Source organism: Neltuma alba, unplaced genomic scaffold (genome assembly GCF_004799145.2).
Source record: "Neltuma alba isolate B1F8T4 unplaced genomic scaffold, ASM479914v2 tig00011439_pilon, whole genome shotgun sequence".
NCBI lineage: Eukaryota > Viridiplantae > Streptophyta > Magnoliopsida > Fabales > Fabaceae > Neltuma > Neltuma alba.
Genome location: NW_021636121.1, coordinates 511572 through 534902, shown reverse-complemented (window position 1 = coordinate 534902; position 23331 = coordinate 511572). Strand labels below are relative to the sequence as shown.

The window sequence follows — 23331 nt, the reverse complement described above, 5'->3', positions numbered from 1 at the left end:
TAAGCAATTTAGAAAATTTAGAAATAAGGAACATAAATTAAAATTTTTTACAAGAAATAAAAGATTATCTAATATTAATTAAGTTGATATCTTATAACTTGATCTCAAACGTTTTAGAATTGTACTTCATTATTCAACTTATAAATAAAAGTATAAGAAGTTAATATTTAAAATATTTTTAATTGGTTATTGCAATTTGACATTTTTTATAAACAAAGAAATAAATTAATTAATTACATAGTATTTTAACATAAAATTTTATTATGTATTAATAATATTGATAATGGTAATTCTTGCATGATTTATCTAAAGATGAACAACTTGGTGCTAACGAAATTTTGTATGACACCAAGAGCAAATTTTATTCATTTTCAAGAAACAAAATTTATCATCTAAATTTTTTTTCCAATAAATAAAACATGTTTATTTCTATTTAAACTCACCAATTTATTTAATCTAACCATCATTAATGGTTTCTAGCTCAAATTCATATAGCTATACACATAAACATGTCATCAAACACCCAAAGTACAGCAATAAAATCTTTAAAACCACTCCTTCATAATTCATGGCTATAATAATGTTTTTTTAAACAAACCAAATAAGATAAAATCACAAAACTCAATTCCATTCCATTGGTTATACATAGAGGAATTTCATCAAACATCTAATGGGTTTAATTGCATTAACACAAGCTATATATACCATCAATCCTTCAATCTAGAAAAGATATCTAGTTACTAACCTATGATGTGAAAAATGAAAATGAAGGAGGGGGCGCACAACCCAGCGAGCTACAAATGATTTACCCACGGCTACCCACGGCGAGACACGCAAGTCGAGATCCCACAGCGAATTGATCTATGGTGATGAGCTTGAACACCCACGACAAGCTGATCTGGGAAGAGATAAGGGAAGAAAATGTGAGCAAGGAAGGAGAAAGAGAGGAAGAAAATGTGAAATAGGGGAGGGGGAGCGTCAACTGTGAGCTAGAAATAAGGGAGGGGGATCATACATCAACCGCGAGGTGGAAGGTGGAAGGAAATGAAACTGAACCACAAGCTGAAAATTAGGGGGACCGTCAACCGTGATCCAAGGTGGAAGGAAATTTAGGGGGGGCTGATGAGTTTAAGGGGGCGCGAGACTAATGAGTGTGTGAAATAGGAGGGGTAGGGCTTCAATTTTTTTTTTAAACAGGCCCCATACTCGTCTAGTCCAATACGGGCCTAGATATTCATATGGTCAATTGGATCTAATGAGTATAAGCCCATATACTCTTTTGATCAGTTGACCAGATGAGTATAAGGGCCAGATACTCGTCTGGCCCATGGGACCAAACAAGTATGGGCCTAATATACTTGTATGGTCCAGTATGGGCCCAATATACTTGTCTGGTCACCTGAGCAGATGAGTGTAGGCTGATATACTCGTCTGTTCAAGTGATCAGATGAGTATATGGGTCCATGCTCATATGTTATGGCCCAACAAATGAGTATAGGGCCCTATATTCTTTTGTTTGGTGTAACTAGACGGATTATCGGCCTTTTTTTTTTTGTTTTCAATTTCAGATGAAAATGGACCTTTTATAGTAGTAATTGTCATTTGCATTGGAAATTACCTCTTAATAAATACCCCTTAATATGTGTAAGAAGAGTTTAGAAAAAAATTATAAATTTAAGGGACAAAGTAGATTAGGTCTTATATTTAAAACCAAAAAAAGAAGAATTTTTTAACATACATGTATATTATATATACATATGTTTTACCTTGACTTATTATTGTGTAGATTGTTAGTTTTTTGAAAAATGTATATACTACCTCCAGTGCTATTTATAAACTTTAAACTTGGGAATGAATGGTGATCGATTTTATAAGCTTTAATTTATATTTGTCTTAACATTTAATGTATTTGTTCCTTAATTTTGTACTTTTATTCTTTCTCGTTTGCCAGTTGCCATACTCTTTGTCATTTATTGTTCCTCTCACTTACCCATATATTATCTCCTTAATTTATTGCGTTTTAACTCATTTTAACCACCTTTTGTTACACACAAATAGTCATTTGAAACTTATATTAATAAGAGTAGGGGGGAGTAAGGTTTAAAGTTTTTTTAAGTCTTGGTAGGACGTGTTAAAAATGACTTATAAATAGGATTAAAGAAATATATACTTGGGCATGTATTAAAGAAAGGTTGAAATGTTTGTGCGCGTGCATTCATATTTTTAAATCATACCCCTCTTGCCGTATTTATAAGGTGGAGAGAGAAGATTTTTCTTTGTCCTATTTATAAGTAATTGATTTTATTAAATTTTTAACATGATGTATTATTTTTTCGTTCATTTATTATAGTGTAGAGAGTTATTTTCTTAAAAGGTGTATGTATACTAAATAGAAGTAAAGTTAAAAAGTTGTTATATTTTAATAGAAAATTAATATAGTTTAAGGTTTTTTTGTTTATGTAAAACAAGCTAAAAGTGCTTTATAAATAATAGAATCGGACAAGCATTTAATAAGAGAGAGGGGAAGAGAGGGGGAACTGCTGAGGTGAAGTGGGTGGGAAGCTTGAATTCAACAAAACTTCAAGGAGAACACATCTCTTGATTGCTATACTTTAGGTTTTTCGGTTGGAATGAAACCCACCACAAGGTAAACATAACATTTTGACTCTCATGAGCATAACAAACACGCCCTTCAATACTTTATTACAGGAACCTTATTAATAATTCTAAACAGATCAAGAAAGAGTTTAATTAAATTTATGTTTTTGGATATTTTTAAAATTTAAAATTCTGGTCAATGAAATTCATTAATAAAAAATATTATTTTATCAATTAAGAGGTTGTTAATTTAACCAGATAGTGTTCAACAAAAGAAAATTAATATTTTAGATAATTTTTTTTACATGGATCTTAAGAAATTAAATGGCATCATAATAAGGATCAGATGAGGATATTATAAACTCTCTTTTTTTTTGGCCTGGGAGGATAATATAAACTAACGGGTGTCCTACTATATATAGAGTTTTATATAATTCAGTATAAGGTATAACTCACGGCTTATAATTTAGGAACAGCATGTGCCTATGCTTTTTTTTTTTTTTTTAATTTCTTTTATCGAGAGCGAATACCATGCTACTATCTTCATCTCCTATTATAAGATTCAAGGAACCGAATTACATGTTTTAAGTAAATTGTTAAAAATTAGTTAAAAATATTTAGAAAGTGCACCCTTTTCCCTCCAAATATGCTCTTATTTATAAATGAGTAGATGAATCACAAAAAAACTACGAGAGACTGCATGGAAAAAGGATAATGAGAGATCATATATTAATTAAAAGTAAAATGAGTAAAAATGCATTTAATCCTTTAACGAACCCAAAATGAATCTTATAAAAAAAATCAATTTAAAAATTTGAATCTTATAATAAAGTGCTGAGAAAGTATTTTGATTTAGTTCCTATTTAACATCAATCTTCAGGCTGGGGGTATCGGCTATCGTTGCCGTGAATTGTCCTCTTTCAAGTGTTTTTTTTTTTTTTGGGGACAAAATTAATCATTTAGTCCTCAACGGTAGTTCAGACGAGGAAATCAAGTCGGATTTACAAGAAAGATAAGCTCTTCCAAAACTTGAGACTTTTTATTAAACTAAGCAGCTTTTTACCAGTTGAGCTACACTTTATTGGTCACTATTATAATGTTTATTATTAGAATTATATTTAAAAATAATTTAATTTTAAAATTACCTGGATTGCTTTTTATATAGATTACTTTTTGTAAAGAAATAATTATTCCACTTTGTTTTGAGAAGAAATTGGTATACCTGAGTAGAAAAATTCAGCTCACATTTTTTTTAACTAAGCATAAATATTTTCTTACTTATTTAAAATACAATCAAGCACTAAATATGAACACATTTTTTTAAAAAAGAATTTAAAATTTAAAATATTAACTTTTTTCGTTAGATGCAACCTTAGTCAATCAAAAAAGTATATCAATATTTTGGAAAAAAAACTGTCACAAGCAATATTTTTTAAACTATTTCCTCAGTGAGCTGGTCTATAAAGTGCTGTTTTAAAAGCTCTTTTTCTGCTAGTGTGGTAGCTCACCCTTTGTTTGTAAAAGGCGTTTTATGTATTTCAAAACGAAAATCGAATGATTTTAACTGATCTTATTTTAAAAAGAAATCGTACTATACCTAATATATTATATATATATAATGTATCAAAAATTATATAATGATGAATCATACCCGCTGCTTCTTTAAATTTAAAACTAAATTTATATATCCAAAACTACCTAATTTTTCACAAATACCTTTGTTGCTCTATTTTCTTACACACTCTCCGTTTTGATTGATTAATAGCACTCCTTTTCAAGGATTTTGTTTTGAAGGAGACGTGTGTTAATTACTTATAAATTTTGCTGATTATTATTTTATGAATAAGAATACTAAAATCTTGAAAGTTGTTTTATACTCTATTTATTTTATTTTTAAGAGACATATGGGAGAGTTTTTTTTTTCCTTTTGTTTCCAAATATATGAAACATCGTTAGCCCATCATTTGGTACATTTATTGCATTATTCTCAGTCATTATTTTTTTAAAAAAATTGACATTATAATATAATTAGGAAGTATGATTAATTTTAAGATTAATATAATATTTGGTGCTTATAGTTTGTTTTTAGTAACTTTTTAATCCTTATAATTTCAAACTATAAGTTTTAATCTCTTAAGAAGTAAAATGGTTCAAATTCTTATTAAAACATAGCGACTAACATTTTATATAGGAAAAAAAAAAAAGAGGTCAAAACCTATATGTGTTTTAAAACGTACAGAATTAAAATAAAAAAAGGGGCAAATTATAAGGAATATTAACATTAATTTTAGTACTACTTCCGATCTTGATTATAAGACCTTATTTGTAAACTACAAATAAGGTCTTATAATTAGATCAGAAGAAGTAATAATGATTTATATTAATCATTTTATCTTATAATAAAAAATGGAGAGGATAAAAAGGAAGGATGAGAGTAATAAATTAAATATTATTCGGCTGATGTTAAACCCTATCATCATCGTCAAATTTAGTTAAAATACAGAGATGATGAAGAAGCCGAATTGGAGAAAACCGAGGAGGGCTCATAACTGTGAAAACAACTTATGAATGAAATAAAGCTAATCACTCCCATGCACCCGTCCCTTTCCTCTCTCTCTCTCTCTCTCACACGCACACACCCACAACTGTACTTACCCTCATTTAGTGCATATTAATTCAACTTGGATACCATCCTCAATATCAATTTATAGGTCATTTTTCTTTTTGCATAATTGTTTTTATTTAAAGCTTATTTTCTTTTTCTTTTTCTTTTAAAAATACTCTCTTATTACAGTTTTCAATAAATATATATAAGATGTTTTTCTTTAATATATAAGATCTTTTCGTTAAAAGTTACTCATATTAATATTTGAGGAAATATATGCAGATTTGCAAGATCATGAGCCGTGTGATGAGTAACTCTGTATACATAGTGTTGATTCTTTCCATAATTTATTATCAATAACCTATACGAAATTTTATATTGATCTGCATGGAATTTTTATTTTATTATTATTTATATTTCCATCGCCACTCGACCTATCACTAAGTCAATTAATCTCACACACTTACATGCCATCTTATTTTCAGAAGTTACATTTAAATTATACATTTTAACTATTCTAAAACAAGTTCGGGTCGAATTATCTGTGTATTTACTTAGCTTAAGAAGCTAACATATTACTCTGATTTGTATTAGAAGACATCTAAAATAATTAAGTGATATTATTATGAGCAAGTGGTATTAATTACATTTTTCTAACGTTGTCCCTAATTAAAGTTTAAAGCAAATTTCCATTTTGTTTCTCTGTAATTCATAATTTTTAATTATGAATAAATCTAAAAAATTATTTTAAAATAAATCTAATAACTTAATCACTATATAGGTCGGCTAAAATGATTGAAGATGCTTTATAATAAAAACACTAACATGTCAACCTCTTATATAGTGTGCAAAAATCACGATTCACATGTTGATGGATCAAATTGGAGCCGCAAATTTGGTCATATTTGTTTCTGAACGAAAAAGAAAATCAAATAATTTTAAGAAAATGTAGGTATTATATATTTTATAAATAAATACATAATTTGTGGGGTTAATTTTCATGCCTTCCAAGGTCAACCGATCTCTCTCTCTCTCTCTCTCTCTATCTCTCTATCGTCCTATCTATCTGTTCCTAGTGTAGCCTGTAGACCTGTGTTGAGTTATGATACATCACCCAAAGCCACAATACAGGTACGAGTACAAGAACATTACATTAAAAGGCCACATTATGAAGGGAGAAGCCTAACAAAACATTACACTTCTCTCTCTCTCCCCTGCTTCTCTTCGATCCTTTCATTTAACTTTAGTGGCGCCTCTCTCTCTCTCTCCATGCCTCTCTTTCTCCCTCACAAGTCTCAGATCCATATGAAGTTTCATCTTTCCATCATCACCAAACAAACGCACAGATAGATAAGTCAATCCCCATCAATCAATCAAATCAAGAATCCTCATCATCATCATCGTCAGAGAGAAAGAAAGTGATCTCAAATCAATTAATCCTCAGAAAACGGAAACAACAAAAGAAACATGTCGGCCTCATCATCATCCACTTCTTCCTTTTCACCGGACCCCCATCTCTCTCCCTCCGACCAGCTCTGCTATGTCCATTGCCATTTCTGTGACACTGTTCTTGCGGTATCTCTCCATCCCTCCCTTCCTCTCTCTATATATATATGCATACGTATTTCTCCTTTCTTGTCTTATTCTATGCCCTAAACCTAAATTTTTAAGCTGCTGCTTCTTCTGTTGTGTCCATGTGTGTGTGTGTGTGTGTGTGTGTAGGTCAGTGTTCCTTGCACCAGCTTGTTCAAGACCGTCACTGTGAGATGCGGCCATTGCACCAACCTTCTGTCTGTGAATATGCGTGGCCTTCTTCTTCCTCCTGCCAATCAGCTTCATCTCGGACACTCCTTCTTGCCCCCTCAGAATCTTGTGGTATATATACATATATAAAACCTAGGGTTTTCGTAAATTTGTGTTTTCTTCCTTGTCATACGCTCGAAGCATGTAGATGGATGAGTAAGAACATACTCTGGTACTTGGTCTTCCAAAGCAACCGCAGAAAAAGAAGATCACGACCTTGTGTTGAGTTTACCTCTAGTGATTAGAGTCTAGAGATACTTAGCTATCTCACATACTGTAATTTCCGGCTTTAGATTTAGTATTTGAACGGTCATCGAATTTATTTCTAGATGAAAGAATAATGAAACAGTAGCAAAATCATCCAGGTACTAAATTAAAGTGAGACAAAAACTAGCTGTGACAGATCCAATGGATGATGGTAATAGGGTTATCTCTTGATGAGAATGAACCAAGATGCACGTGTGTGTGTGTGTGTGTGTGTGTGTGGGATGACTATAGAACTCTGGTTAATTATAGTTATGTGGGGTTGAATTTAGGAGGAGATTCGAAATGCACCGTCTTCAAATTCAAATATGCAGATGATGAGCCATCATCATCAACTTCCACACCCAAATGACTCAGTTGTGAGCACCATGCGTGGAGGAGGAGGACTTGAGGAAACCCCTAAACCTCCCCCAGCTGCAAACAGACGTAAGCTTTTCGATCCCTTAATCTATCGGTCTGATACAAAACAGAGGACATGTTTGTGTGTGCAATGAAGTTTCTGTAATGTTTGTTTTCTCTTTTATCCTTGAGTTGACCAAAGTTTTTTGTGAAGTCATATCTGGAGACTAGAAGAACTGAAAAAAGGGAATCCTGCAGATACGAGCTAGTAAATCATTCATTATTTGATACAACTTTAGCTTTTAAGTGTGAAACCACTTAACCAATGGAGGTAAAAAGGAAGAAAAGTAAGCAAAAATGTTGTATCTCTATCAATCTGAACGTGGTTCTTGGTATACTGCAATAAGCGGCAATAAAAGAAAGAATCTTTAACACATTTATCTCATGCCTGCCTTTTTTCCCACCTCTCTCTTTCCTGCTGCTTTATTCAGTGCTTTCCACAGAGCTAGCTTTAGTTCTTCAATTTGCTTACCAACATTAAATTTCCTAAATTTTTCAAAATTTGAAATCTAGCCCCTTGCATGCAAATATAACATCAATTCCCAGAACAGTACAACTGCGGAATCATGAAAGCAATAGTTAATTTTCTTTTCACCTTGGGAAGTACAATTTCTTTCTTCTTTTTCTTTCTCTGAGTTGAAGAGTTTATGTGTTCTGAGATACATGCAAGAACTCACATTGAGAGAGACTCTGAGAGAGAGAGAGAGAGAGAGAGAGAGATCTTATTATCCCCCGAAAATATAGTGCAGAATCCAGGGGGGTGATTTGTTACAGAAAAATTTGATAATGATGAGGCAATGATAGAAGGAGGAGGAGGAGGAAGAGGATGAAGTGAGGAGAGAGAGGTTATGAATTAGACAAAAGGTCAGCGAAGTGAATTAATGTTGTTGTCTGTTTGCCTGAGCATAATGTCCTTGTTGTTGCATGCATGTCCAGCTCCAGAAAAGAGACAGAGAGTTCCATCTGCTTACAACCGCTTCATCAAGTAAGTTCCACTTTGACAACTGATATATATTAGTATTAATTCATGTTATTATATCTCAAAATTACAGTACTCTCAATAATTTCAATTCCTAATTTGTCTTGACCGATCAATATAGCTGCAAAATGAACTGATTAATGAAAGAGATATTATGGTTTAGGCAATCTAGGAGTAACATCTATATTGTATATGTCACCTAATGAACAAGAGTTGATAAATATAAATGTTAATTAGAGTTGTTAACTTGTTAATAAATTTTGTCAAATAGCTCTGAAAATTAAATCTAAAGCTGGACATAACTTTGGTAATTTGAATTTCAGGGACGAGATCCAACGCATCAAAGCTGGGAATCCTGATATAAGCCACAGAGAGGCCTTTAGTGCAGCTGCAAAGAATGTAAGATCCAAGAAGATTCTAAATCTTAATTACTCTACAATGGATTTCTTCTATTATATAAATTTCAAACAATGTTAAATATTTAAAATTAAAACAATATATATTCTTTGGCTACTGGAATTTTCAATATATTCATAACCATGAACACATATAAAATAATTACGAGTAATAAAGAAGGAAAATTTTATTAAAATGGCACATACATAGTATAAGTAATTATATTTTCTATGGGCAAAAAAAAGTAATAATATTTTTCTTAATATCATTAATTCATTATGTATCCTGGACTATATAAAGAATATATATGGCTGGTCAAAAAAAAAAAAAAAGAATATATATGCGCTTAAAAAGGAGTTGGGTGTTTTGATAAACGAGTCCCTTTGACTTGTTCCTTTCAGTGGGCCCATTTCCCTCACATACACTTCGGACTCATGCCTGATCATCAACCCGTGAAGAAAGCCAATGTGCGCCAGGTACATCTCGGAACCCTAGCTACAGTACGTTTACTTTATTTTCATTTTCATTTTTATTTTTGCGGAAATTTCAACTTCAAACTCAATTCAAATTTTGACGGGGAAATTGACCCAAAAAAAATCATAAAAATTACAAAATCTCAAATCACGTATTATTATATAAATATGTTATTATTTGCAGGTCAAGTTTTGTCAAAACCTGTTAAAGTATGATAACAAATCTTGATTTAGAATTTAATAATTTTAAATATATGTATTTGTCATTCTCCCAATTTCTAACATTTTAGCAAACATATGATACGACTTGAGTGTACCATTCTTAAGCCCTAGTTCCTTTCTTCATTTGATTTAGGTCGCACAACAAAAGATACACCTAAGCAGATAAATTTCTTAAATTAAGAAGTTGATAACTAACATTACCCCGTTCTTAATATAAGGCTATAAGTGCTATTTAAAGAGTTAGATTTGATTTTAAATATGAGATTTTAATCTATTTGGCTTTTTATATTTATCATATTATTTTTAAACTATACTTATTAATTACACATGCATGTTAAGGAAGTTCATATGAGGAATAGTCTCAATGCAAATGATTTAAAAAAGTATTTAAAGAAAACCAACAACTATTTTTTACAAATAATTAATTTTATAGTTTTTCTCATCTACTTAAATTAGTTAAATATATTTTATATTAAGAAAAGAATGTAGCATCGTGGTATTACAGGTTGTAAAGATTTAAATAATAAAGGGAGAAAGACATAAAAATATCCCAAAATCTGAAAAGCCCAATTTAGGATCCTAAAATGGTCTAACCATTATTGTGAAGTCACTAGGGATTATTTTGAGATTAAATTTTATACTGAAATTACCAAAATGCCCTTAATTTGAAAATACTCCTTCGGTCCAAATGTAAGACCTAATTATAGAGTCAGCCTTAATCATAAATTTAGATTTATTTATGATATTTATTAATTTTTCTTATATTATCCTATATATTGATATTTTCTAAATCATAATCAAGTAAAAGAGGGAGGATATTAAAGAAGATTATGAGGATATTTTAGAAAAAAACATATTATATTTATTATAATTAACTAACTTACCTAACTTTATTAATTTAATTAATTAGTTATATAGGTGTTGCCGTCTTGCATTAAGAATCAAAGGAATAGTTTATTAATGACGACTACTAAAGAAGTGAGAATTAATTTTACAAAAGTTTCTTGTTGAATATCAATTTTAACTTACTAAATGATCACATCTAAGTGACAAATAATTTTACTAAAAGTAATTAGGTCATTTACAAAAACTACACCACATAGCCACATAGCGCTATCGGATGAGAGGTGTAGGCATGTGTTCGCAGGGTTTCTGATATGGAATTGTAAATGTTATGCGTGTAGGAAGGAGAAGAGGTGCTTATGAAAGAAGGATATTTGGGTCCCACAAACGTCGGTATATCTCCCTTTTAACTATTAAGCGATCAGTGTCTGTAATTGTTAGGGTTTCTGCTGCTAGCTGCTGGTTTGTGATGAAGATATATATAAATAGCTGACTCGTTTGTTGTGTTATCGTTGTTACTTTGTTTGTTGTAGTGTTATATAATTAAGGTGGTTATTATGTTAAATATGAGGAGGATGGACTCTGATGTGAATGAAGCCTAGTGACTACTGTAATTGTTTTGAACATCCATGAAGGCTCACGTACGTACGTACGGCTTTCTTTCTTCTGTAGAACTAATGACGAACGGTGTAATCTCCCAACATCATGGAAATGACTTTTGTCAGTTGAGAACTCGAGATTTTGTTCTACGGATCAATGGGTTGTTTTGGTTATATATGTTTTATTGCTTAGTATAAGAGTTAATTGGTGATCATAATTGATCATAACTATAAGAGCTCCATCTACTTTTTCTCTAATATTTATTTATTTTGCCCTTAAATAATAATCCACATGATAATTACATATATTAATGAGTTTTTACAAAATGGTAATTTTAATACACATGATTGATATAAGGTATTTAGGAAAGATTACCCATTTATTATAAATAACTAATTTAAATAACTTGTTTAATATCGGTAAATGAGTCATATCTAACTCTTATATTAAGGACCATAGACGTTTTGTGTGCGTGTGTGAAAAGGAGATATGATGAGGACTTCCGAATAGATAATTAAAAAGAAGTCCATACAAAATCCTCACTAGCTGATGACTCACGTTGATGTTACTCCCCTAACCCCTGCCTTCATTCTCATATGTTTACACCAGAAAAATTAATCAGCAAGTCTTTTTGACCTTATAACTTAATTAAAAATAGGTAAAACTGTAAGAATTTTATGGGAAAAAAAAACTCTCTGCTGCAAGTAACCCACATCTTTCTCATACTTTTGTCTTTCCATTTTCCGCTCTTTATCTCTCTCATGGACTCGGACAACAGTGGCAATATGCAATCCTCTAGAGGGGTGACGAAGCCTTAGGATCACTTATAAGCAAATTTAACATAAGTCGAGACAAACTTTTTTTAACATATTTATCTTGTATTTCATAAATCATGCATGATTAAGAAGTTATCTATAAGCTATTTTAAACAGACTTGAAAATTATGATTTACATGTCAAACTGAATCATTTGCTGCTCTCCTATGCTTTTAACATCTGCTACTGAATTAAAACAATGGCGTATTCATAAAAAAAAAATTATTTTGTATTATAAAGGCAAATATTTTAGGGGCAAAATTGCTTCTCTAAATATTTTAGGGTGCTAGAAGCATCTCCAAAAATAATTTAAAGTATTGGGTTCCTATTAACCCTATTTTTAATCAAGTTTTTGTAGTTTTTTTTTTCATTTTCGTCAAGTTTCTTACAGTTTTACCTATTTTCAATTAAGTCATTACAATTTTTTTAATTTTATCGGGTCTTATAATTTCACCTAATTTTCAGTTAAGTCCCTATAGTTTCAAGTCATTGATAAAAAGAAAAAAGGCACAAGGACTCAATTAAAATCATCTGAAACTATAAGCATGTAAGACTATAAGCCCTTGATAAAATGGAGGGGGAAAAAAACTAAAAGGTCCTGATTAAAAACCAAGTAAAACTGTGAGAACTTGCAAACTAGCTAATTTTTCCTTATATATACAAATACTTTTTGTCCCCTAAAAGATCAAAATGATATCAATTAAAAATCAGATGCAAGAGTTAAAAAGCAGAAAAAATAAGAGGGCAATGAAAGAATGGCTTGAACGATCACATTCATTTGAGCATCGTTAGAAAGTGAAAGTTTGCAGAATTATCATATGTGTGTAAGCGAGATATGTGCACACACGTATCTTTTATTAATATATTTTCATATAAATATATTAAAACCCTAGTTTGAAACTTAAAAGTTAAGACATCTAAAAACCCTAATTTATTACTAGGCCCGAGGCCCTTATTCATAAACCAAATGTTTTTTTAAAAGAAAAGAACTAATAAAAAAATACAATAAATGGAATAGGATAAGATATACCCAGACAGGATAATTCAAAGGATCTGAGGCAATATATTGAAATATACTAATAAGATATTGTAATATCTTATCTTTTAAAGTTAAATTCTGTTTTAGAAAGAGTAAATTAAACGTTAGATTTAATCGATGATAAATTATAAAATCAAACTAAAACTCTTAAATTTCAACTTGAGAGAGCTAGAATGAACTGATCCTAAATAATTAACATTGGTCAAATTTGACTTAAAGTCAAATTTTTCTTAACAGAAAATAATAGAAAACATATCTTTTAACAATGTCATGTAGATGGGATAGAGAGAGAGCGAGAGAGCGAGAGAGCTAGAAAAAAAGGGACTCTCTCTTCTTACCTTAAGATCTTCTTCGTTTTCGTTAGATTAATATCTGAACTATTTAGATTTAGATTTAGATTTTTAAATGAAATTATGATATTTGAAGTATTAAATTATAAAGAAATAAATAATAAAACTTCAAACTGCTAAGATTTTATATTAATATGTAAAACTGAAGTAAATAAAAAATTTAAATAATATTTTATAAAATATTAAATCTGAATCACTAGAATATTGATCTACGACCTCTTAGAATCTTAGAATATATATAGTTATATATATATATATATATATATATATATATATATGGAGAGTCGGAACACAGTCATTCGCCATTGGTGAGCCTCTGATCTCTCCGTCAAACCTTTGTCGGACGTCATTCCTTCATCATTTGGTTAGTTTGAATTTTTATTTCTGCTGTTTTCAAATTTTGTTAGAACTTATAACTTATAATTTATAATTACGTGTATATACTTCTATTGACTTAGACATTGAGGGCTGAAATTAATAAATTTCAGCTGAAAATTTATTTATGGGGATTTTGCTTATTATATTGCAAACTTTAATTTGTGATCTGGGTATTAGGCTATAGTTCTGGGCGTTTTTTCATGTGGAAGCCCATCATCATCTGTGTTGGGTCAGTCTTTTTCCCATTCTTTTCTATTTCTATGATACAAGGAAGCAAAGTAATAAGTTTATGAGAAATATTGCAATAATATAATTTTTTTTTAAAAAAAAAAACATATTCTGGGAGTGAGCTTCTATGAGAGTCCAAGCTTAGTCACTTTGTTATTCCTGCTTCCCTTTGAGAATTAATTATGTTTCTCCTTTAATATAAATATTTCAAGACATTATATTTTTTCAATTCTTTATCTAATTCTATATTATTACTTTATATTCTTATAAATTTATCTTCTGTTCTTTCCAGATCAAACTGATATTTTCCCTCACAAGAAACAAACAAAGCAACCCTCACCCAACCATCCAACCATGACATCCTCTTACGTTTTAATTTCCGAGGAGTTGATGGAAGACATGTTCGAGATCAGTTTCACAGTCATCGAACATGGGGTTTCACCATTCACCGGGCTTCCTCGAAGGATACCTCTTGAAGTGTTTGAATCTCCAATCACAATGCCATGTGAAGAATTAATTCGAGATGTTCCATTATTTCTTCGTCAAAACGTAGCCAACTATATTTCCGAAAACAATATTGAGCCATTGGCTTCTGAAATCATATCTTATTACCAACAAGTAGTCCAACGTACCGCCATTAATGGAACTACTCGTTATTATCACCACTTAATACCTCTGATCGTGTATCTTGATGTCAATACTACTTCTGATCATGGCTTAATTCCTTTGTCTTTTCATCTTCAAACTACTGCTCTATATGCAGATAATGAGTACGATGAATATATGGTATATACAGAAATCTATCATCCCACAGAGCCATCTATTCATCATCAACAATCTTCTGATTCTGATGAATCAACAGAAGTGAATCAAGTCATAGAGCAATCCATGCAACAACTGTTTATAGTTCCAGCAGCAGAAAAAGCTATGGCCTTACTTAAGAGGATGGAATTGTCCAGTGATGACATGAAGACAAGCCAATGTAGCATTTGCTTAGAAAGTTTTGATGATGATGATGAAGATGTTTCAGCTTTGCCTTGTCACCATTTTTTTCATAATGATTGTATTGCAAAATGGCTAAAAACAGGCCATACATGTCCGTTGTGTCGCTTTCAATTCCCTGTAGAGTAATTAATTTCATGAATTACATTCATTATCATACTGTTTTGTACTGTTACAATAAATTTTCATAATTCAATATTTCTTAGTGACATGTATTCCTTGGTTGTTATATATGTATTCTTTGGTTGTTTTTCGGCATGAATTTAAACTTCTTTGCCTTTTAGTTATTGAGGTTTTACTAGGAAGGAGCGCTTCGTAGGTTTCGAAGGAAAAAAAAAAAAGGATTTCATTTGTTTGGTTTGAGGGAAATGGAGGGAAACAAAGGGGATGAAAAATTTTAGGGCTTTTTTTGTTTTTGTTTTGTATTTTTTTGTTCTCAAAACAATTTTATAAAATTATTTTTTAAAGCACATTTTGAAAATAAAAAACAAAAAATATCTGCTTGGATAATTGTTCTAAAAAATTGTATTTGAAGGTAAACATGCTGAGACCAGAGGGTTAAGTTTTGATTAGAACTCAAATTCTCAAATGGAGCAAAGGTCATTGAGCAGAGAAGAAAGGGTGTTTCAATTTTTACAAACAAAAAAAAGGAAATACAAAAAACAAAAAGGGAAAATTGATAAAAAAAAAATCCCTGTTTAAAAATTTAATTGGCTAAAAGGATATGAATTTGAGTATGTGCAAATATGATCCTTGAGGGCAATATATCTTCTGCTGTGTGTAACATATCTTCTGTTATGTGCAAATAACTTCCGTATTGATAATTGTTGCATATCATTGATGATATGTTGTACAAAGTGGAAGATATGTTGCATTTACATATCATAATTGCACTTGCTCAAATTCAAGTTTTTTTAGCCAATTAAATTTTCAACCAGGGATTTTTTTTACCAATTTTCCCAAACAAAAACAAGAAAACAACTAAAAATTATTTTAGTTTTTTGGTTTTTAAAAACAAATTTTTGTTTTTTTGTTTTTAAAAACATTTAACCAAAAATAAATTACAAAACAAGGCTTTTTATTTTTATTTTTAAAAAAAACTGTTTTCAAAATAAGAAACCAAACAAGACCACAATTAAGTTAATTTTAAAAATTGAAAAAGTAGGGTTAAAATGTTTTAATTAATTTAGGTCTTATGCCTCTTTTCCTTACCAAAAAAAAGTTTTAATTAATTTTTATTACTCTTATATTTTACATCTTTTTTTTATTAAAATTTTAAAATTCTTACTTCTTCAATTTCTTAAATCAAATTGATTAAAATTTCTCTTCCCCTTCCTTTTATTCAATCGGTGACAAACATAGGTAAATGTATAAATAAAAATTTACTTCAGTTAAATAATGATGGACATAACACGTGTGAAATATAAAAAGCATCAATAAGGATTTAATCTCATTTTTGAAATAATGAGAATTAGAGTTGGTAATATAAATCTGATCAACCAGCCAAAAATGACAGGTTAGAGTTGGTTAAAAGCTAATCTGGCAGCAAGTAAGACTTTTGAACCCGTACCGTCAGACTTACAATCCGTCACGTGCATTTAATTTTTTTTTCCAGTTTTATTAGTTATTGTAATCATATTATTATATTTTAGGGAAAATGACAGTAAAATACCATGTGAATTTCAAAAAGACAAATAAGGCACCTAAATAAGCAAAATGACACATAGGGCACTGGGTATCAATTTGGAATTTAGATTTTTGGCCTAATGACCGAATTGCCCTGTCTGAAAGTGAGAGAAAGCAAACAGAGGAAGACGTTGATGAAACATGGGAAGAAGGAAAGAAGAATGTTGGAAATGCTATTATCTTACTCCTCCGCATCACTATTCTGTAGACATTGTTGATTTGGTGGGTTTTGGTTATGGGAAAGAGGATTTGTAGTAAGAGAGGGAGTGAACCTGTAGGAATACAAGAGTGAGTAGAAGTTAATGGCGGGATTTGGATTATTCATTTTTGTGGCTGCTTCATGGTGAAATAGGAACAGGATTATTGCATTTGAGGGTTTATATTCAGTATTTGGTGAACGATGAAGCAGAAATCAGAAAATAGTGGCAAGCAATTACGTAATGTAACTGCTGTCACATGCCTACTAGTTTTTGGTAAATCCCATTACGTGAATGGTAGATTTTATTATACATGTAGTTAATTATGAAAGTTAATAGTTCAATGTTTATTGTGATGTACTTCAGGTGCACGTTCACTGAATGATTTATTTATGCTTACAAGTTGCCCTTCCGGTGAAAACAGGTTTACAAAACCCATTGAAGAAGTGGTCACTTTCACTATAAAAATTGTAAATCACATTATGTGTTTTGTAAAATTCAGCATGAAATTTTATTGGTGGTGAAAAGTAAGTTACTCATCCCTCAAAAATATGTTGCAAAACCTATTAACAAAGCGGTCACTTTCACTGCAAAAGTTGTAAATCCCAATATATGTTTTGTAAAATTCAACGTGAAATTTTATTGGTTTTTAGAAACAAGTTGCCCATCTCCTGAAAACAGGTTGCAAAAGCCATTTAAGAAGTGATCATTTTTACTACGAAAGTTGTAAATCTCACTGTGTTTTGTCAAATATAGCGTCAAATTTTATTAGTTTTTAGAAATAAGTTGCCCATCCCCTGAAAACAAGTTGCAAAACCCATTGAATAAGTGGTCATTTTCACTACGGAAGTTGTAAATCCCACTATATGTTTTGTCAAATTTAGCATGGAATTTATTAGTTTTTACAAACAAGTTGTTTATCTCCTAAAAAAGGTTGCAAAACCCATTAACAAAGTGGTCACTTTCACTACGAAAGTTGTAAATCACAATATGTGTTTTGTAAAATTCAGGACAAATGGTTTAATAATACTAGAAAACCAGACGGCTTCACATTCTTTGAAAACGGTTTTATGCGAAGAACAGAGACAGAAACAAAAAGAGGAATGCTAGGTAATAACATTTTAAGCTGTGGGGACCCATCGAAAATGCTCTATGAAGAATAATATTTAAGCTTCCTACTTGTTTATCATAATTGATGTTACTTCAGCGACCTCTTCGACAGTGACAATCTCAGGGAGTACGAGTTCTTTTAGACAGGGCAATGTATTAACTTTAATAATTAACTACATGTATAATAAAATCTACCATTCACGTAATGGAATTTATCAAAAACCATTAGGCATGTGACAGCAGTTACATTACGTAATTGCTTGCCACTATTTTCTAATTTCTGCTTCATTATTCACCAAATACTGAATATAAACCCTCAAATGCAATAATCTTGTTCTTATTTCACCATGGAGCAGCCACAAAAATGAATAATCCAAATCCTGCCATCAACTTCTACTTACTCTTGTATTCCTACAGGTTCACTCCCTCTCTTACTACAAATCCTCTTTCCCACAACCAAAACCCACCAAATCAATAATATCTACAGAATAGTGATGCGGAGGAGTAAGATAATAGCATTTCCAACATTCTTCTTTCCTTCTTCCTGTGGTTCATTAACATCTTCCTCTGTTTGCTTTCTCTCACTTTCAGATAGGGCAATTCGGTCATTAGGCCAAAAATCTAAATTCTAAATTGGTACCCAGTGCCCTATTTGTCATTTTGCTTATTCAAGTGCCTTATTTGTCTTTTTGAAATTCACATGGTATTTTACTATCATTTTCCCTATATTTTATATCCTATTCAAAAAATCTTTAAAAATATCTATATCATTTATTTTGTATTTTCAATCAAGCATTTGAAGGAAAAACAAAATTTTTACTATATTTTATTTATATTGCATGAGAAAAAATATTTTAAAATTATTTTTTTAAAGAAACTAAACAATAATTAATTGGTTGACAGGGTAAACCCGTCAAATCACCATGGGGTTAAAGTTAGCTAAAAGCCAGTTTGTCATTATCACACCTTCATTTTAAACCCCATATATCATTTGAAACCATTCGGAATCGTTACACGAAGCTCAAAGTAGGTAAAATTCAATATTTAAAATTTTGATTTCAATTACTATTCATGTAACCCCTAAAAATTAGGTCAATTTTGAAAAATCATAACTAAATGTAGAAAAATTAAAACGGAGTGGTTTCAAGTCTCATGTGAAGCTTATGAAATTCTCTACATAGGAAAAATATTCATAGGTATCAATTTCTCACAGATCAATACCAGTTTCCACGCAAGTATGTACTGTTTATTTGGTAAATTCTGCAATTTTCAGTATTTTTGCCCAACTTTGAAAGGGCATAACTCTTTGTACAGAATTCCAAATTGAATGATCTACCACTTGATTTAAAGCTAAAATGTGATCTATAAGTCTACCAAATTTCAAGTTCAGATTCAAATATTTGCTATTTCTTTCGTATGTACTAAGTTTGGTCCTTTCTAGGGAAAGTTCATCCCTTAACTATACTTGTTTTGGTTCTTTCTTAACCTTTTACCCATCCTTAATCATTTGGGACTTAACACATGCTTGAACATATATTCTACTATACTTTCACATGTTTAAACATAGACATACATGCTTGGCTCCCATTAGGAGTTATTATCCAACAAACATTTCCAAAGTCATAATATTACATAACAAGTTCCAAAATTTACACTAGGGTACATTAATTGTTCATTAGGCCTCCGGGACAATTTCTTTGCCTTTGCCCTTGCTTGAACTCCCTCCTAGGTGGTGTTAAACATAAGAGTGAGATTTCAAAAAAATCTCAGTAGCACAGAATCACAATTATCATGCATTCATGCAAACACTACATGCAATGCTTTTGTACATTTATCTTGCTTATGTGTTCATGCTTTTATGCCATGGAAAGTAAGCTATCATACACATATTCAGTGGATATAATGCCAAGGCAACATAGTTCAAACATTGCAATCAACATTTGCAATAAAGCTTAGTCACATCATGGCACACATTGCACACATACACATTAACACATCAATGTAAGCAAGAAAGCAATCAAAATGTAATTCAATGCTACCTTTTGACACTTGGTTCTTGATTTCCTTTAGGTTCAAGATGTTCTCTTGAGGATTTGGCAAGGTACCTATCAAACCAACACCAATGCCAATCATTCAATTATTCAAACACATTACACATTACTTAAACATTAAACCCTCTTTCTTTGGATTTTTGGCCTAATTGTTTTTCCTTTGATTCAAGAAACCTCCTTGGCCATTCGTACATAATTTTTCATGTAGAATTTAAATATCAAATCAAATTTTACAAAATCAAATCCCTTCCTTAAGTTCTGGTCAAAACAAAAACGAATTTTTACAAGGGAAGATGTCAAAATTTCCAACTTTGATTTTTAATGCTTCCAAATTCAATTCCTCCATATAATCCTACACAAAAGCACCCAAGGAATTCAATGGAAGCATCAAAACCATCAAAATCCAATCATAAGTCCATGAATTCAAGATGGCCGAACACCTCCCCTTAGGTTCATAAATTTTCACATTTGATTCCGATGAATTTAAACATACTTTCATAGCATAATCCTACACAAAATCACATTTTAAATCCATTGGAACCATTAAAACTCATTGAAACAATTCCTACCCTTGAGTTCTTGAGTTGGCTGAACTGAATAGTCATAGGTCCTAGGGTAATTTCTTCCATAACCCGTTCGAAACAGCACCAAACATCAACCACAAGCTCATAACTCAATTTGCTATTCTCTCTTAGAACTTCCAGCAAAACAGAAATGGAACAGCACTTCCCCCTCAATTTAAGTCACGATTTGGCCATTGAAAATGCATCAAATTAAAGCCTAAACATACCTTAAGGAGTCTTGGATTAAAGCTTGATGATTAGCCTTGGATTGGAAGTGGTTTGCAGAGTGTTTGGAAGTTAAGAAATATTTGTGCAGAACCTTCCCTATTTTTCCAGATTTTTGCACGAATTTTGGGAGAATTATTGGGATATTTATAGACCTCATTTGCTGTCCCAAAACCTGCTCTTAGGCAGCTATTTCTGTCCTAAAATTAAGTGCATAAGTCGGCCAAAATGAGGGGGCAATCCTAGCTACACATGTTTTGACTCAAATTCCAAGAGAGTTGATCCAATGGTTGAAAATTTGCCCAGCACACAAGGCAGCTGTTCTGGTCATGATGGGCACGAATTTGGGCCTTGTTAGATGCTAAATAAATGGTAAAAACTGATTAGGAAGCAATGGAATTGGTTAGGGTAATTTTAAAAATCATTTGGTCACATAATACCCAATTTCTTGCCCCCTATTAGGAAAAATAGCTAAGGGCTTCAAAAATTCTATTTATTTTCATGATAAATCCCTATTTATTCTAAAAGTGTGATCTGGAAGTTTTGGAAATTTTTCAAGACCTCTAGGTATTTATTTCACATTTTTTTTAAATCTGGTCTTTACCGACAGGAATTCAGAAGTAAATTCCCCATAAATTATTTCCTGCATTTTCAATACTTGGAAACAATTTTATAAATTCATATATATTCCTAGGGAGTGTATCCATATTTTTCCTTGAATTTTTGGAGTCCTTAGTTAATTAAAATAATTATATCACTTTAATTCCCCTTCATTTTTCCCTATTTTCCCAAAAATAATTAATTTTTTTAGGAATTTTCACCAAAATTTATTTTGGGCCATTCTCACTCCCAAAATATCATATGTGATTTAAAAACCCCTAATTCCACCTTTTCCTATTTTTAGGGAATTTTTGAGAACTTTTCTCAAAATTACCGTTTTGCCCCTAGGGACCCGATAAAGTCAGTTTCATCCCATTTTGGGTTTCCATGCTTTACTCATACCTTATGCTTATCAATCATGTCCCATTTCTCACATTCTCATTACTAGGGTTTCAAATTTTTGGGATGTTACAGTCATCACATAGGTCTTTTTAACGTGTACCGTCTAACCCTAATCAAGTTGGCTTGTATTATCACCGTAGATGAGATGATTATGTTTGATGAAATTTCGGCTTAAAGTTGGGATACATTCATATGATATATCTATATACGAAAAAAAAATGTAAATCTGTTACAAAAAAATGTTAATCAAATATATCCTTAGGGATTTGATGTGAATGATTAACACATTAATAAGTAGTTTTTTTTCACCGAAAAATTAATAAGTGGTTTAATATAAAAGAAGCCGTCCTTTTCCTTCATTTGCATTTTCTTCGTTTACTTCTTTCCCTTTTTTTTTCAATTCTATTTTTTCACCCTCCGAGGACAATCTATTAGCAAATAGGCTAGTTAAAAAAAAAAAAATCTATTAGCAAATAGCAATATTGCAAGGCAAGCTTTACTCAAATTGGTACAAATTCAATTTTTCACTTAAAAAAATATAAACATACGTAAATTCAACTTTCAATTTTTAAAAGAAAATAATTCAGAACATATTTTTAGAGAGGCTGTATTGTTTTAATTGAGCTTGAAAATTTTATAAGATTGAATAGAAATCTAAGTCACATTACCATATATATATATATATATATCCATACTTCAACACAAAAATGTGAAGATAAATAATTTGTCCAAAGTCATTAGATAATCTTATGCTCATGTAATTAATCAAGGATGAATTTAAGGGCTTTAGCATTATAATAACTTCATGATAATTTTAGGGAACAGATTTATCTCTAAGCTACCACGTTTGAATGATTTTTTTTTTTAAAAAAAAAACAAGCATGTAATGAATGGTGAAAACTTCGCTAAATGAAACTTGATAATCCTATTGAATTTTTAGGATTCAGATGATAATGTTGCTGAAACTACGTATTCCGCTGCATAAAGTATTTAATATTTTATGAAAAAATCAGAATAATAGTTATATTTATATATATATTATAAAAAGGCAACATGATATTAAAAAAAAGAAAACATACAAAATTATAGGGTTACAGTAATTAGTTATATATATATTATGTGTATGAATTGAGTAAGTTAAATGGGGGGTCTATCTACGTTCAAATTATAAATTTAAATAATAAAATAAATTTTAAGAATGCTAGCATGAATTATTTTTAAATAATTAACATCAAGGCTATTTTAAAATCGACCAAGATTTAATCCATGATAAATTACAAACCAAACTAAAAATATTAAATTTCAATTTTAAAAGTGCTAGAATGAAACGTTTTTAAATAATGAATAATAATGTTAAAGTGACTTAAATTTAAATTTTTTAAAGAGAAAATAATTCAAAACATATCTTTTAGCAATATTTTATAGGTGAAATAGATATAGATAGATAGAGATAGAGGAAAAATGATTCTCTCTTACTCTACCATCTTCATTTTCGTTAGATTA

At 30.7% G+C, this 23331-nt stretch overlaps 2 protein-coding genes across 2 annotated transcripts; both read left to right on the top strand.

Annotated features, from left to right (window-relative positions):
• The first annotated feature begins 6599 nt into the window (after positions 1 to 6599).
• LOC114713617 (axial regulator YABBY 3) lies at positions 6600 to 11286 on the top strand. Its single transcript, XM_028898290.1, has 7 exons — positions 6600 to 6778; positions 6926 to 7078; positions 7543 to 7696; positions 8606 to 8654; positions 8972 to 9047; positions 9446 to 9520; positions 10924 to 11286. Exons 1-7 carry the CDS (start codon positions 6671 to 6673, stop codon positions 10990 to 10992), a joined length of 684 nt encoding a protein of 227 aa, XP_028754123.1. The 5' UTR covers positions 6600 to 6670; the 3' UTR covers positions 10993 to 11286.
• Positions 11287 to 14346: 3060 nt separating this feature from the next.
• On the top strand, positions 14347 to 15123 carry LOC114713599 (uncharacterized). The gene has a single exon (XM_028898267.1). It carries the CDS (start codon positions 14347 to 14349, stop codon positions 15121 to 15123), a length of 777 nt encoding a protein of 258 aa, XP_028754100.1.
• Positions 15124 to 23331: the final 8208 nt, after the last annotated feature.